Here is a 16,479-nt window from a genome sequence, read left to right as displayed (position 1 = left end):
TGGCAGTAGCTATTAGCCAGTAGTACTAGTATTGGAGTCTGGTCACCATCACAGTTTACTTTTGTTGTAGAGGCCATTTCTAGCCTCCTTGGTTATTTGTATTTTGTTTTGAGTCTTTGATCATGTATGACAGTTGACTATGTATTGCCATTGGGTACCATTTTGATATAATGGATTGGTTCATGAGCCTACTTTGATCATATGTTGTCTTCCATCTATATTATAATGCTGTGTGTTTGGAAACATGAATGAAAATCTTTAAAATTATGTTTAAAATATTTAAAATTATGTTTTTTTATAAAAAAAATAAATATTTAATGTATTTTTTACAACGACCGAGTCATTGAAATCGAGCCGGCCGAGTCATTACCGAGTTGGAGTCGGAGTCGGAGTCGATCCTCGGCCGAGTCGGAGTCGGAGTCGGAGTCGTAAAACATTGATCCATACAGATGCGTGGGGGAAGCACCGTCTGAAACGCGTTTCGGGCTGATAAACACGCTTCGTGGAAATTTCAGGAAGCGTGTCCCGAAATGCGTTTTGGTTTTTTCGAATCGCATTTCATTTTTTTCCGAACCACCGAAACGCATTTTGGACGGCGCTTCGGCCGTACAAAGTGTCAAGCTTCCGAAAAAAATTATAAAAAAATGCATATATATATATATATATATATATATATATATATAGCAAAAAAAAATATAAAAAAATCGAAATATAGCAGACCCAAGTTTTGAATATAAATGCAAAAAAAATAAATAATATATATATATATATATATATATCTATATATATATATATATATAGCAGATGCTTTTGCAGACGCTTCGATTCCTAGATTTTTGGAAAATGACGCTTCCGCGTCTGTGCTTCCAAAAAACGTCCCCGTTTCGTTCCCGCTTCGTGCAACATTGGTTTTGACCACAAGATGGGGTTAGTATCTTTGATTGGGCATATCTCTCAATCCGTGAGGGTTCTCGTGGTGTGACACGTACCATTGGGATTGGCATGACGAAAAGAATCCAATGACAATGGTCTTGATCTTCATCCCCAAACGGTCCAACATGTGTGGGGCTTTTGCGGTTTTCCTGGGGCTTTGAGCAATGGAGCTTCGAATTGATGACAAATATGAAGAATGTTCAATCACTGATGTTGGCATCAATGACAGCACCATTCAACACAACCTGTATCTGTATCTATCTCTTAATGTCTAGACTAATGAAATGTGCTGGTCCTTAACCCTCCAAATTTGTAAGGGGCAAATTTAGGGGTTAATACGAAGAATCTTGAAGACAACATAGGATATATGTAAAACATGTACAGCCAAGAGAAACCAAGCAATTCGATTTTTCTTGTCGCAAGTTCATTGCTTTGCTGCTACTTTTTATGGTCTATAAAAATCATTTTGCATCTACTTTGAAGGATAAAAGGAAATAACAGGGCAATATCCATAAAAGGACCATCTAAACCCTGCGATATGTTAAAATGTGAGAAATAGACTATGGTCCGGATACAAGTGAATTGAACTTCCTAGTCAAATTTATTAGGCAACAAGTTTTCAATGACAAAACTTTGCTGTCTTTCCAGTGATAGCTGATGTCTCTATGCTGTGTTTTTCAATGTTTTACAGGAATTTATTGACAATTTATGTTAAGAATTTCCTCGGATATTTGAATTATGCACTTACTGGGTTTATCTAATGTACTTCATGGATCAAATTATTATTCTATGTTTTATTCACATATATGCAGTTATGCTTGATATCCTACTTAAATTGTTATATTTGTTAATTTTTCTTTCATTGGTAAAGATGTGCTTTGGGGAAAATAATTGAATTCAGTCTCTATATGTTTCTAGATGATAATAGGCAATAATATCGCCTCTCAAAAATCTACCTTCAGTTCAAGAAGTGTAAATAATGACGAGAGTTCAAATGAAGAGATCCAACCTCAATGTCTACAGTGTCAGGGTATTATTTCACATACCTCACTACTGCCTCCTCAATTCTTTTTTTTTTCTTTACATTTTAAATGTTTGGATTTTTCAAATGGGAAATGTAATTTCTTGTTTTTATCTCACTGAAAAGCAATAAATAACCCAAAATAATGATAGATGATTTATTTAGTAACCTGCTGTTTGTTTACTTACCTGTATCAACTTTCATGGGTAACAGAGGCTATCTTCTTATTCTCTTTTTTCTTTTTCTATTAATAAATCCAAGGAGAAGCTCGAGGTGAAAGCCAAGGGACATTTCCCCACATTCATGGGTGCCATCACCGGTGAATCTGTTGAGACATACTTGTGCAACTCATCCAGGAAGATTCGAATTGGACACCTAATGGCATGAAACTAATCAAATAGCTAGGATGTTGGCAACAACCGATTGAGCTACCCCTTGGGCTAGGTGTCTATCTAACAACGAATTTTAATCCCAAAAATATATAATGAAACTACCTTTTGCAAGTATTTGATTGCTATAAAGTTGGCATTTTTAGAAATTCCTCTGAAAACTTTCTTTTCCTTCAGAGATTACATTCATGGGTCTTCATTCCTTTTTTTTATGGATGCATAATCAATGGACTGTAAGGTTCATAACGCACTATGGCTTCAATAATCCTAGCTCAGTTTTTGCATATTCTCCAGTAGTCGATGATTCTATGTGGATAGAAATGGATCCAAAACACAATCAAGAGGGCAGCATTTCCTCCTAGATTAGTTCGTCGCACTTCTAGGCCCAGTCATAAAACTCAATAATCCAAGAGTGGAGGAATTCCAAAACTGTTAAAGATCTAATCCAAATAAGAGATTTTGCGATAAATCAAATGGTCACTGTAAGACAAATTGTGGTTAGGTTCAAGGTGAATCATTAAGGGTTTTTTTGAAAACCACAATTACTGTAGGAAAACCTAATAGTGTTGAGATTATCATATTTGCATTTTTTGAAGCTAGTAAGTTCTTGTTTTATGTTAACCCTAATAATCAAATTAAATGGAAAAACATATAGAGAATATATATGATCTAAATTCAACGAAATCAATGAATAGAGTAATGAAGAATGATGGATTGACTAATTGAAGGAAAAGATTCATTAACAAAATGAATGAATAGAGTAATGAAGAATGATGAATTGTCTAATCGAAGGAAAGTTCATTGGATAAAAATTCGAATGAAAATTGGTGAAATTTCTGCATTCAAGAGTTTCAATGCAAAAGAGAATTTTGGCTTTTTCTTAAAGTTTTTCCAGATCTTAACCCTATGAATTTTTAGCCTTAGGGCTGTTATGAAATAAAATCAAAAGAGCAGTGGCAGTGGCATACTTAACAACCCTAACCATTGAGGCAATCCAAGAGAAAGGATACCTAAGTGTTCTGATAGCTTTTAGCCCTCTAGGGTAATCTTATCATGCATAAATCAGATTTGAAAACACTTATTTATAGCTGTAAATACTAAATACAGCAGAAAACAGCCGTTATCTTCATTTACACTGTTAATCAATTACCCTCAACATATGTCAAATGAGCATGACATATGTAGTTGAAATGTACAAGCCATGAAGGATACAGATCACTGAAAATCAAACCTGTGATTTACATAAGTGTTAGACAGCTGAAAACTTCATTAACATGGAAAAGGTGAAGTTCGTGTACATATTGTAGCCTTATGACAAGGCTAGTACAATCCTTTAGCTCTCCAAAACCTTTGCTAGGGAAAACGAAGAAAACCCTAGGTCACACCAAGGAGATTCAACAAACATGAATCACTCAAGCATTTTCTTCAAGGAAAGACATCACCTCTTCTCTTCTCCAAGTACAACCTAGGGTTTTATTTCAAAACCCTAATCCCCAAATCTCCAAGGGATGAAACCCTAATCCTAGACTTCAAGATGATCCAAGAAGATAAGAAATCCTAGTGATGCCAAGAGAGAGATGGATAAAGTACAAAAGAAGATGAGAGAGCTAGTACGTTCCTCTTAATCACAACTGTAACACAAGAATGAACTAGAATGATGATTTAGTGGAAGACTTTCGCCTTCCTTATATATATGAGAAGTAAGGGGGGTCAACCATACATATGTTGGAAATTGTCCTAACAAGCAGCCTACAATAAGCACATGTAGGCTCACATATGTGAGGTACTACAAGAAGCAAGATTCCAAATAGGAGGGAACTTCACAAGGTGTGTCCAGTGCTCCACCTACAAGCCTCTAAAGGCTTCATCAATCCTCCTAATTCATGTACACTATTATGTCCACTCCCCTTGGATGAACATTGTTGCAACTTATGTGAATTTGAGCCAACTCCAAGCCTTCATACATGAATCCAAGCTACCCTGTGCTCTTTAGGGTGCAATGCCCTACTCTAGGATGCAAAATGTTTTTCCTATTGCTTGAATGCCTTTGAAATCCCCGATATGTCTCTTTGCTACAAGAGACAATGGTTTCCATGAATTCATGAATGTGTGACTTTACATAATTGATTTCGTGGATATGGATTATGACTAGCGTCAACTATATTTTCTAAGGTGTATGGGGTCAACTAAGGACTCCCTTAAAAAAGTGTAAGTAGATCGAGGGTGATAACTTAGGTTGTCCACTACTAACCCTAAAAGATCCACATATTACTTTTACAAACTTCAAGACAAATTCAAAGGAAGATTATCCACTACAAATCCTTTCAGGGTTTAAAGGAAGGATTTATCCAAGAACAGTGTGAAGAGAATGCACTCTTTCCAGTAGATAAGTACTTTTGCACTAAATGATCATTTATAAACAAATCCACAAGACATAGAGAGACCACCTACTCAAGAAATCATGTGCATCCATAAACCCCAACCATGAAAATACGTAGAAGTTGCAAAGTCATTCATAAATCATATCCCCAATGAGGTGTTTTTAGTAGAGTAAAAGTAGAGAATGAGTTATGTATCTTGATTCTCCACAAGTAGTAATGATTTAGAAGTGAGGAGTGCTTCATCTACAAAAGACCTTTAAAAGCAAAAAAATACTACCTTTGTCTTTTACAAACCCTAGAGGTACTACCTTGTTGCCAAAGAAGACTTATATTATACCTCTGCTAAGCGCAAAATTGTTTTTCACTGCTTGAAGAGTGCCACAACACCTTGCCGTCAGAGGAATTAATCCTTACACTACCCCAGATTTACTGCCCAATCTTCAGAAGGATGCTGCTGTCCCAATAGGGCCTCAGCAGAAGAACTGCTGCTTCAACCAATGCCCTAGAATCTTGGTTCACAGCCCTCATTGGATCTCAGAAACTTTGCTTCAAGAGACGGTGGTCTGCTGTCACAATTTGTCCTCCAAAGTCATGTGCTGCCACAGACGAGCACTAGAAGGAAGGCTGCTGTCTCAGATCTCTTACTTGGATGAATCTGTATCCACAAAGAAGGTTGTTGCTGCGTAGACTGACTTTGCTTCCCTAAACTGCCCCAGACAGACTCTGGTGCCTCAAAATGAGCTGTCTGCTGCTCAGATGGGGACTTTGCTGCCCTAGAATTTCCCTCAGACATATCATGGTGCTACAAAGTGGCTCCTCAAACCAAATAATTAACAGAAATCTTCCCTTGCTTGCCAAAGCCAGATGAAAGATGCCGCAGAAAATTATGCTGAACGTAATAGAGAGAGGGATTGTCTAGGGTGGAATCTTTCATCACCAAAGCCAATCAGAAATAAAAGGGTTTTAAAACCTTCAAGAGCCTCAACTCACTAAACATAAATATTGAACAACCATGATGATAAAAATGATTCTCCTTTCTCTTATTTGTAGATTCCATTTGGGGTCTCTTTAATTTGAGGGGCTAACAATTTTCCCTTCATTTTGTGGAAAATTTGATTTCTTTCACAATTTTTTCTCCAATTACCTCAATTTACCTAATGTTACCCCAATAATATTGAATAATGGATTTCCCCTTTTACAAATGACTATAACCTATGGGGTTGGATAGGCTACTTTGTCCTCCCTTGGGCAAATAATTAGAAGAGTACATTACAGCTTGGAGTTTATTTTACAATGAAAAACTCTGTTTTAGAAGGCTAAATTTGGAATTTTCCACCAATGGAAAACAGATGCAATTTCTCTATGGACAGTCCAAAATTGGTGCCTAGCTTTATGCACAACTAGTCTAAAACCAGCACCTAACATGCTGAAATTTCCCCTCAAAAATAGCACCGTAACTGTTCCAAAAGAAATCCCTGCATCTGGTAAGAGTAGACCACATGAAAAACACCCAAAACCATCACAAAAGCATGTTGATCTCATGCTAAAATTAGCACCTTTGACAGTGCCATACATGCTAATAATAACTCCTCAAAACATCACCCACATGCGGATAATAATCAACAAAGGACAACACTTCTTTTTGTTAAATTATGCAATGAGACATGACAAGTAAGACGGTGGAAAAGGCTTTAAGCCATCCCATAAACATATTCATCCAATGGCATCGATATATAGTACATGGATGTAACCACCTCTATATCTAGAACACATTGACAACTCATCTGTAGATAAGAATAACACCTCATCAAGGATAATGATGACAACTTATAAGAGGCTAACATTATTGTTATGCAAAACAGCCCAAAGGTTGTGCTTCCACATGCTAAGAATAATGCCAAGGAAAAGAACCTAGTGAATTCTAAATCAGTCTCAAAAGTGTTTTACACATGTCAATTAGCAATCATACGGGAGTAGTATAATCTCATAAAATAGAAAGAATGGGGGCACCTTCTTCTAGAGCTGAATTATAAGTTATCTGTGATCTATTCTTGATAAAGGCGCTTAACATTAAGTCATATACTAGCTTGTTGTCCTCCAAGCAATGTCACAGTTGATCTTTGGTTAGGTTTTTGACTTTGCTTGATAAACAAGCCTGTTCTGCATGTCACTCCACTGTTTGTATGTCACTGGGACATAGCTTCAGAAGTAATATACCTCATCACACATGAATACCAGTGCTGGCACGCTTCCATATAAATCTGATATGCCTCCTATCAGCACTGAAAACTAGTTTGTTTTCTCTCTCAAGGAAAGTGAATGGTGAACTATGATTTTCCTTGGAAGATGTCCTCATGATGCTCCCATGAAAGTATCTTCCAACTTTCCATCTAGGCATAAACTTCTAGAAGAATGTAAACTCTGAAGAATACTGATTCAATCTGCTGGTTCTGAGTGGATATACGAGGTTCAACAATACCATCACAGATATATAACCCAAAAAGTTCTTTGATTGATTCTTAACTTGCAATAAATGTGTTTTCTTGCCATACAGACTAAAAATGAAAATTCAGTGTCTGAGTCAAACATGATAGCATTTTTACAGGTCTATTTTGAATCTGGATTGTTCATAGGTTGCTGAGCATGATAGTATTATTATAGGTCAATTTCTAATCTGGATTGTTCATTGGTTGCTGTATTATTGTTTGCAAGTGTGAGATTGCAAAGAGGCCATAAGGTCTTTTTGATTGTTATTAAAGTTAAATTCACAAGAATAATCTGCTTCGTAGAATTTGGCTATGCCTTGGTGTTCTGAAGTAATTTGGTGATATCTTATTGCAGGTTCAGGTGGGCATTTTCATTGTGATGAGAATACTGCTCATTTGCAGTGCCAATCGTGCTGGGGGTGGATGCCACTAAGAACTGATATAGATGTTCCTCAAAAGTGTAATAATTTAACCATTTAAAAAATGAGTTGCCTAATTTGTATTGCTCTTGTTTCATTGTGATTGACTTTGTCAATGTATTTATAAAAATATCATGTTAATTCCTGATTATTGCTTCTTATTTACATAAAGATAAACTATATTAATTTCCATGAATGACCAGAGTAGGTCAATTGGACTCCAAATTCTGTCCCCAACATAATAGAGAATAACTAGCGTAGAAGAACCACAGAGATTAAAGATGTAGCTAAATACAAAGTTGCTAAAACAATCTGAACATACTAAACATTAAAAATAGAGTGAGGGGGAGGTAAACTCAAAACTGGCTAAACGTAAACTATATGACCCAAGTATATGTACAAAGTGCCTTTGAGGGAAGATGAAGGGTCATTGAAGACCAATGCAAGAAACAAAGATGACATTGGCATTATCGCATTTGCATCTATGCTTGAAGTAGAAGTGGAGGGATTGATTGCATCATTGTCCACTAATCTGAAAGGATCGATACAAAATTTGATGATATCAATGAAAAGTGACTTGGTTACACTCATGTATATAGAGGGGAGTCACTTTCATTTGGGTCATCCCACTTCACATCACTTGTCTCTCTCTCTTAATAAGTGAACACTAGCTCTCTTGTTCTTTTCTCTTGGACACAATGTGATCTTGGTGGAGCAAAATGTCTTGGGAGGGATATTTTTTCATGAGGAGACTTGTCTTGGATTGATGAAGTGATTCTTGATTGAATGGTGTAAGTTTATTGCTGATGTGAATGGGTTAGCTACTAACAGATAAGAGACTGGATAACCATTCTTTGTGAAAATTAGCACTAATTATAGTTGTGTTAAAACTATTTATATTTACTTTGCATTTTTTAATTGTTCAAACACAGTTGTGACTATGCAGAGACTTAAAGCAGTAGCGGACAGTAGCGTTCAGATAGATTCACCTGTCCACCATAACAGGAAGTTTCATTTGTAACCATTGCATTGGTTTTCACACTGGCAGGTGTAGGATGCAGAAAGATACTCTGCAGTGCATATTGGGATTCACAAAATGCCATACATCCCAACTCTTTTTATGTTCCTTGCATTGATGATGCATTGCTACCGGTATTTCTTTTTCTTATTCTACCTTTAAATTCTAAGTTATTTCAGATTCTTCTATGGTTTTATTTATCTAGTCTTTTATTTCAAAATTCTTCAAATGTGAGATAGGTTGGAAACCTCAGTGAAAGATGTCATTTGTCTTGATTCAGTTCCTTGTCATTGTTTGCTTTTTTTTTGGTTGGCTTCACTTACGGGGAATTGAACCTTGAATCTCATGGTTTAAACTTTACATAATACTTATAACATGGCAATCACCAATTGAACTGCTCCCCATGGGCTGTGATTGTTTGCATTTATTATTGACACTATCAATCCTTTCCTTTCTTATTGAATTTGTATTTATATCTTGCAGCTTATGTAATACGTGTTTGAGGATATGAGTATCCGTAAATAAATTTAGAATAAAGTTAGGAATGCAAAATCAGTGGCATTGAATATCGTCTAAATGGTGCAGCATATAAGAGTATCCTGTCCTATTATCATTGGCTAGGCAAATTTTTTTGTGTTTCTGGAAAAAAATTGCTTTAAAACTTTGATATACGAACTTTGTATCAGCAAAATAAAGTTGTCAAGCTTTTAGTGGAGTCTAGACGATGGGATGGTTATGTACTAGATAAATGACACCTTGTTTATGTTGAAATTTTCAAGTCTAACCCGTTAGAAATTTTTCTGCACTATTTGGTTTATTTCTCCTACTTGTTAATTACTGAACAAGTTATTTAACCATATAAATACTGAAATAAACACAATACAGTCTCAACCATCTACAGATCAACAACTGAAAGAAATAGACAAACACACAAGGGACACTGTTATTTTTGGACAATTGTCCACTGAAAAACCCAACTTGGGAAAACCGGTGCAGTAGTTCTGAGGGTTTAAATTATGATTCAACTTTTCTAAGTACAACTGGGTGCCAAATTGGCTCACCCCACGGAGAAAATAATTTGGTAGTAATACCTCTCTTCGAAAGCAGATATTCTGAAAGTCTGCTCCACGAAACCCTCTTCAACGCCTCTCTGAGACACTACGTCAACCCTCCTGGCCTCTGCCTCAGCCCTCTGCGCAACCTCTCTAGCCCTTTGCGTCACTTCTGCAGCCTCTGTGTCACTCACGCAGACCCTCTGGCCCTCTGCGCAGTCACTGTTGGCCTCTGCATGGCTTCCTCTGGCTTTGCATCTGCCTCTCTGCCTCTGCGTTGGTCTTCCGAGACTATCTTTGCCTCTTTGCTATGCACTCACTGCCCCTTGTTGCAACTGATCACTGGTTCGATTTCTCTTAGCAAACCCTGCTCTAGAAAATCGAACTCACTGATCACTTTGGTGTGTCTCCAACTGACCCTCAAGCCTCCTCTGATGCTTTTTATGTTGAGTTTTCAATGACTGAGATTACATCTCTAGTCAACGACTAAGATTAAATTTGGCTTGATCCATGTCCTTCAAAATCTTCTAACCCAGTTTTATATTAATACCCATTAATATTTTTATTTTCCTAAGTTTAGACTTAGGAACCCATTAAAAATATTAATTATTTTAATATCTCCTTCACTGGCTAGAATTTTCCCAAACCATTTTTGGGTCTTGGAGATCTCATGTGCTTTAGCCTCTCCACCAATTTTCATGTCTAGAGCACATCTGATGCTACCCCAAATCAACACTCCCTCTTAGCGAGGAATGTGCTCTAGTAATACTCCACCACTGAGCATCACCTTGATTGTTTAGCACCGGTATCTATGCTGATGTTTGGCCTTCTTTCCCAACATCCTCTGCACTGCTGCATCTTGTATTGCTGCCCATGGCTCTCCCACTTCCACTGCTACATCTGTACGACAGCTCCTCTGCATCTGTGCTATTGCTGGTCCTTTCTCCCAACACTGCATCTGCACTGCAACCCTCTCTCCTCATGTTACATCGTGTTGCCAATAGCACTACCGTTGCTACTGCTGCACTACAACTCAGTTACTGAGACGATGGTAACTGATCTACCCAACTACTGACATCCTTGTCACGCTAGAAACCCTCCTGATGCTTGTTGAAGACAGTGTAACTAGGTTCGGTCTTCATAATGACACAAGCCATTGTAAATAATGTAATTTGTATCTAGCAAATTTTAGTTTATTTGAATCATGGGCTTCATGATCAAAATATTTGTTTTAGTAGCTCTCATTATGAGCTATAGGCTAGGTGATAGGTTGTGTCATTTATGTAAATGTATACACTTGAAAAATGTACAAGCATGACTTCAAGATCAAGGGCAGAATCGTATGGTAGAACTCCTTCAAAGGCAAGATCAAAAGAGCTACGAGATAATCCCTCCAAACGATTGAAAAAGAAATTATGTATTTTCGGCACATATCTTTTAATATATGAATGTTCACGTCGGTGTAAATCATATTCACGTCTGCTTGAAGTCGGTTAAAAGGCTGTTCACGTCGGCTTGAAATGGAGGCCCCAAATACTATAAGTAGCCCTCCTCCTCAAGCATTCAGATATCACAGTTTTGGGTCTCAATCTTCATGCGAAAGACTACTGTTCAAGAGTGTAAAGAGAAGCCGCATATCAGTGTGTTTATGACCACAGTAAACACCACGAGAAGTCTGCCACTTGCGAAGCAAGGGCATCATCCAATCTGCCTGCCTTATCACTGTTTTTGGGTCTCATATCTATGCTTAGGATCCTAACCATAAGTGCGAAGATAAGGAGAAGCAAAGGGCCGCAGTTAAATACTGTCTATGACAACAATCAAAGCTACAGGAGATTGCCACGCGTGCGGAATTAGGGCATCACCATCCAAGCCCTCTCTATAATGTTTTGTATTCGATCTCAAGTCTAATTGAAGGGCAGAAGTATTGGAAGCATAAAGGCTCCTAGATCGAGGGTCTAGCAAGCTAAGGAGGTCATGATACTGTGCGGAGAATCTGATCACTGTTAGGGCCGTCATACAGTCCTAATCTATTTCTGTAACAAAAGTTGCTTCTAGATCTAAAGAGCTCGGATGTTGGGCTAGTAAGGAGCCACTGCCATAGCGAAGCAAGAGAAGGATTATAAGAGCAAACTGTTCACTTACACATGGAGAACCTACAGTAGCTTCAGTACTGCAATAAGGGTTTCTAGACAACCAATTGAAGGGATCAGATCATAGCAGTTCAGATCCATGTTGTAGCAGTAAGAAGAGATCCTAGCCTTGATCTTGGAGTCATTTGGTCTCAAGGGTCTTGTATTGGTCTTGGAAATTTTGTCAAGAGGAGAAACTATATGAAGAATTACCGTGGGTTTTCCTCTCAGGTTTGGAGAGGTTTTGCCCTGGCTGCTGCCTATATCTCGAGTTATTGTTCTTTCGATTATTATGCATGGTAGCTGGTTGATGAAGTTAATAATGACTAACATATAGAAGTTTATGTTTTGAATAATCTAAAAATTGAATTCACTTCACAAGTAGTTATCAAGTCAGAGAAATCATTAACAACTAAGCCCTTAGATTTTTCAACAATGTTGAAGCTCTCTCTGCCACTATCATGTGCTTCCTCTGCTACCTCTGAGCTGCTGCAACACCTCTGTGCCTCTCGCACTGCTATAAACACCTCTGTGCCTTTCTGCACTACTGCAACCACCTCTGTGCCTCTTGCACTGCTAGAACCCTCTCTACACTGCCTGGGACTACTACACTCTAGCACTCTCTGCCGCTTCATCCACATCCGCTTCTACCGACATCCACCATCCTGCTACTGTCACTTCGGGGCTCCCGTAGTTGGATATGATCCAAGAGTTTGGATACCTCAAGGATCCTGCCCCTCATCTCCTGTAGTCCTCTAGACTACAGTTCGATGTTACCCTAGCTCTTCTCTAGAGGTACATGAGCACTCATGGCACAATCATCATCATCCTCTACCTCCTTCTCTGCCTTCGTTGGCGCTGCCTTGGAGTCAGACGCCTCTCCCTTATTCTTCTTCCTCGGACATTGGGTTGCATAATGGCCCAATTCCCCACAGTTGAAGCACTTTATCTTGGAGAGGTCCTTTTTCTTCCTCTTCCCCTGCTGCCCTGTAGATGCCAGAGCTGCATCCTCTTCCTCCTCTTTCTTGACCTGGGCTCCTTTGCCACTACTTCCCGCCTTGGTTAGCCGTCTGATCTCTTCTTGGCGAAGAGCTGCCCACAGTTCTTCCCAATCTGGAAGATTCGCTCTGCCCAAAATGCTTTGGACGAATGTCTCCCACTCCTTGGAGACTGCATTCAGGGCGGTCCTCACCATTAATTCCTGATTCGACGTGGCCCCTATGGAAGTCAGTTGGTCTTAAATCTCCTGCAATCTGTTGAGAAAGTGATCTATCTGCTCCCCCTTCTGCATCTGATACGACTGCAACTAATTCTCCAGTAGCATCTTCCTCTACACGGAAGTGGTCCCACATTTCCTTTGCCGTATTCTTCTCAGCAATATGCTGAACTACATGATCCTTGACCCCATCAAGGATTATGCACTTTGCCTTGGCCATCACATCCTCATACTTTTTGTTATTAGTTGGGTTGACTGGGATAGCCACGGTTCTCAAGGTGAAGGCCTTGATGCGATGTCTATCTAGAATAGACAGGATCCTGGCCTTCCAGATGACAAAGTTGGATGCCTCGTCCAGCCTGTCCTAATCCCTCAGTCCGTTCATGGCCATCTCTGCTCTTCTTTTCGACTCCTCTGAGTCTCTACTTCCCTCTTGGAAGTTCTCTCTTCGACTCCCTCTGAGTCTTTACTTCCCTCCTGGAAGTTCTCTTCTAGACTCCCTCTGAGTCTCGATTTCCCTCATGGAAATCCTCTCCTAGACTCCTTCAGAGTCTCTATTTCCCTCCTGGAAGTTCTCTGCTATACTTCCTCTGAGTCTTGATTTCCCTCCTGGAAATCCTCTTGCCAATAGTCGAATCGCACCTCTCCCATCTCCTTTGCTCTTGCAACACTAATTTGGATTTCTTGGCTAGAAATCCGCCTAGGTAGCAACTCCCTTCTACCTTGGTTTTGTCCCGTTAGGTATTCTGCCTCAACAACAACAACACCCCACCAGCTTCACACTCAATCTGGCCACAACTTCCTATGCCCCAACAACTGAAGAACTGAGCCTCTAGGCTTTGCGCAATCCCGACAGTGGCTAAATCGCTCCACTAGCCAATTGCGTCACTCCTACTTGGCTGAGCAGGAAGACGTGGCTCTTCTGCCTCTCATTGCTTCTGCGCTGGCCGCTTCTCTGGCTCGAATTGATGACGCAGGGCCCAGGTCCTCTGCGTCAACCCTTCTCTGTTGCTTTCTGCTTAGGAACAACTTCTGTCACTCGGGACAACTGTTTTTGCTGCAAATTCTTTGATCCAGCTAGTACCTTCAGCTCTCCTGTGATCTGCAACGCTTCGATACCATGTTGAAATTTCTAAGACTAACACGTTAAATTTTTTTATGCACTATCTGGTTTATTTCTCCTACTTGTTAATTACTGAACAAGTTATTTAACCATATAAACACTGAAATAAACACAATGCAGTCTCAACCTTCTACAGGTCAACAGCCGAAAGAAATAGACAAACACACAAGGGACACTGTTATTTTTGGACAATCGTCCACGGAAAAACCCAACTTGGGAAAACTAGTGCAGCAGTTCTGAGGGTTTATATTATTATGCAGCTTTTCTGAGTCAACTGGGTGCCAAACTGGCTCACCCTACAGAGAAATAATCTTGCAGTAATACCTCTCTTCGGAAGTAGATATTTCAAAAGTCTGCTCCACGAAACCCTCTCCAACGCCTCTCTGAGACACTATGTCGCCCTCCTGGCCTCTGCGTCAGCATGAGCGTCAGCCCTCTGAGGCTCTGCGCAACCTCTCTAGCCCTCTGTGTCACTTCTGCAGCCTATGCGTCACTCATGCAAGCCCTCTGGCCCTCTGCATAGTCACTGTTGGCCTATGCGTGGCTTCCTCTGGCTCTGCGTCTGTCTCTCTGCCTTTGCGTCTGCCTCTCTGCCTCTACGCTGGTCTTCTGGCACTATCTTTGCCTCTCTTCTATGCACTCACTGCCCCTTGCTGCAACTGATCACTGGTTCGATTTGTTAATCTAGGTTGTCATTATGGCATTGACCGAGATGTCAATATTCCTGAGATGGCTAATGATAGTCAAGACTCTTGTTTGACAAGGATACCATGAATGAAGATGTCAAGCCACTAAGAAGAAGTCTTGTCCTAGATGCCTATTGTTCATAATGGATCACTGCACTATCATGATGACATATATGGTGACATTACATTTGATGACATGGAAAATGAAGGAATTAGAGATCACTTGATGACATGATGATTAAAGACATAACAAGTGGAGACCTCACTTAAAAACACTTGGTGACAAAGAAGAAGCCCATACTGTCCTAATCATTTCTGCACTAAATAACGACCAGTCACATTAAAAAATATTTTTCACCTCCTTAGAGGCAGAATCTCATTATGAGACCTAGACCATCTTTTAGAGCATAATTTTGCCTTTCCAATGAGCTATTACACAACCCGAAACTCCAAGCGGTTTGAAAGTTATGAATTTTTGAAGTTAATTTATTAAATCTGGACATGGAGCCGACCTGAGCAGCCTACACAAGTCGGCCTCCAAACAGAGGACGTGACTGTTCATTTCAAGGACGGAAAGGGTATATAAAGAGAGGCTCGGACCTCTGTTTTCCTCAAGTAATTTCGGTGAAAAACACAGAGAAAAGGCACAGAAATTACAGGAGGCCGAGAGGACATAAAAGTTTAATGTTTGGGCTAATTTTTGTGTTGGGTTATCACTCAAAGCTAAATATACATAACTCAGACCTGTTTTATTTGCCTCAAGCTCGGATCTAGGACAATCTTCATTGCAGCAAAACCTGTGACAAAGTCTTGTGAGAGGCCGGAACTGTGAAGAGGCTTGGACAGTCAAATCTAGAACTCGTACCAGTAAAGACTGCCCTCCAATTCACATCTCTGTGATAATTTGAAGCTGTCTAAGAAGACCAGTGTCACTTACAAGCTCGGATTTGTTCAAGGCTTCAAGCTCAGGAAGAGTGGACAACTCAGTTTAAGAAGTGAAGACCTCAGAATAGTTCTATCACGGACATGTGTGTATATCTGTGGAAGCCAAAGTTTTAAGGATTGCTTTGTGTGTTTGTGGCATCATATGACAGCCACATCCAAGGTGTCACCTCACTGAAATAAGGAGACAGTAATAGTAAGGGCAGAGGTTCTGGAGGATTGTTGAGAACTTAGGAGTTAACTCAAGGACAGCCATCTTGAAAAAAAGGTTCGACTTGTTGAAGCTTAGATTACAGTAGTAGCATCACACTCTTTGGACTTGTTTTGAGCATCATATTAAGAGCATACATCCTTGCACTTGGAACTGACATAAAAGGTTTCTTTGGAGCATCCATTGAAGACATTTTTGAAGCTGCCTTGAGAATATGTTTGGGGACTTGAAGCTGACTCTTGGAACGAATTTTTGAGGCATATCTAAAGCAATCTTGTAGCAGATCTCGAGCAGCCTCATTGAAGAATTTTTGTGTTGAAGCAGATTTATTGAATACTTATTGAGCTGATATAATGTAGGCATCTTTGTCTAAATTTGGAACACCATTGGAGACAGTCTTGAAAGGATTATTGGAGTTAATTTGGAAGCAGCTTGGAGCACTAGTAAAGGGTGTTTTGGAAGCGCTATCA

General features: G+C 39.4%; 1 protein-coding gene across 2 annotated transcripts in view; it reads left to right on the top strand.

Moving 5' to 3' along the window:
* LOC149213269 (uncharacterized) overlaps window positions 1–16,479 on the top strand; it is a 287,782-nt gene that overhangs the window by 130,964 nt on the left and 140,339 nt on the right. For both annotated transcript variants that reach the window (XM_089391971.1, XM_089391970.1), the window contains exons 8-10: window positions 1,852–1,963; window positions 7,566–7,670; window positions 8,678–8,781. In XM_089391971.1, coding sequence (XP_089248097.1) covers window positions 1,852–1,963; window positions 7,566–7,670; window positions 8,678–8,781 — 321 coding nt within the window. The remainder of the gene's footprint in view (window positions 1–1,851; window positions 1,964–7,565; window positions 7,671–8,677; window positions 8,782–16,479) is intronic.

The sequence above is a fragment of the Pinus tabuliformis genome, chromosome 1_1 (assembly GCF_031772625.1).
Source record: "Pinus tabuliformis cultivar Carrire ecotype Pingquan chromosome 1_1, CPIR1, whole genome shotgun sequence".
Taxonomy (NCBI): domain Eukaryota; kingdom Viridiplantae; phylum Streptophyta; class Pinopsida; order Pinales; family Pinaceae; genus Pinus; species Pinus tabuliformis.
The sequence above is the reverse complement of the archived record's forward strand: the minus strand, read 5'-3'. Positions and strand labels throughout refer to the sequence as shown.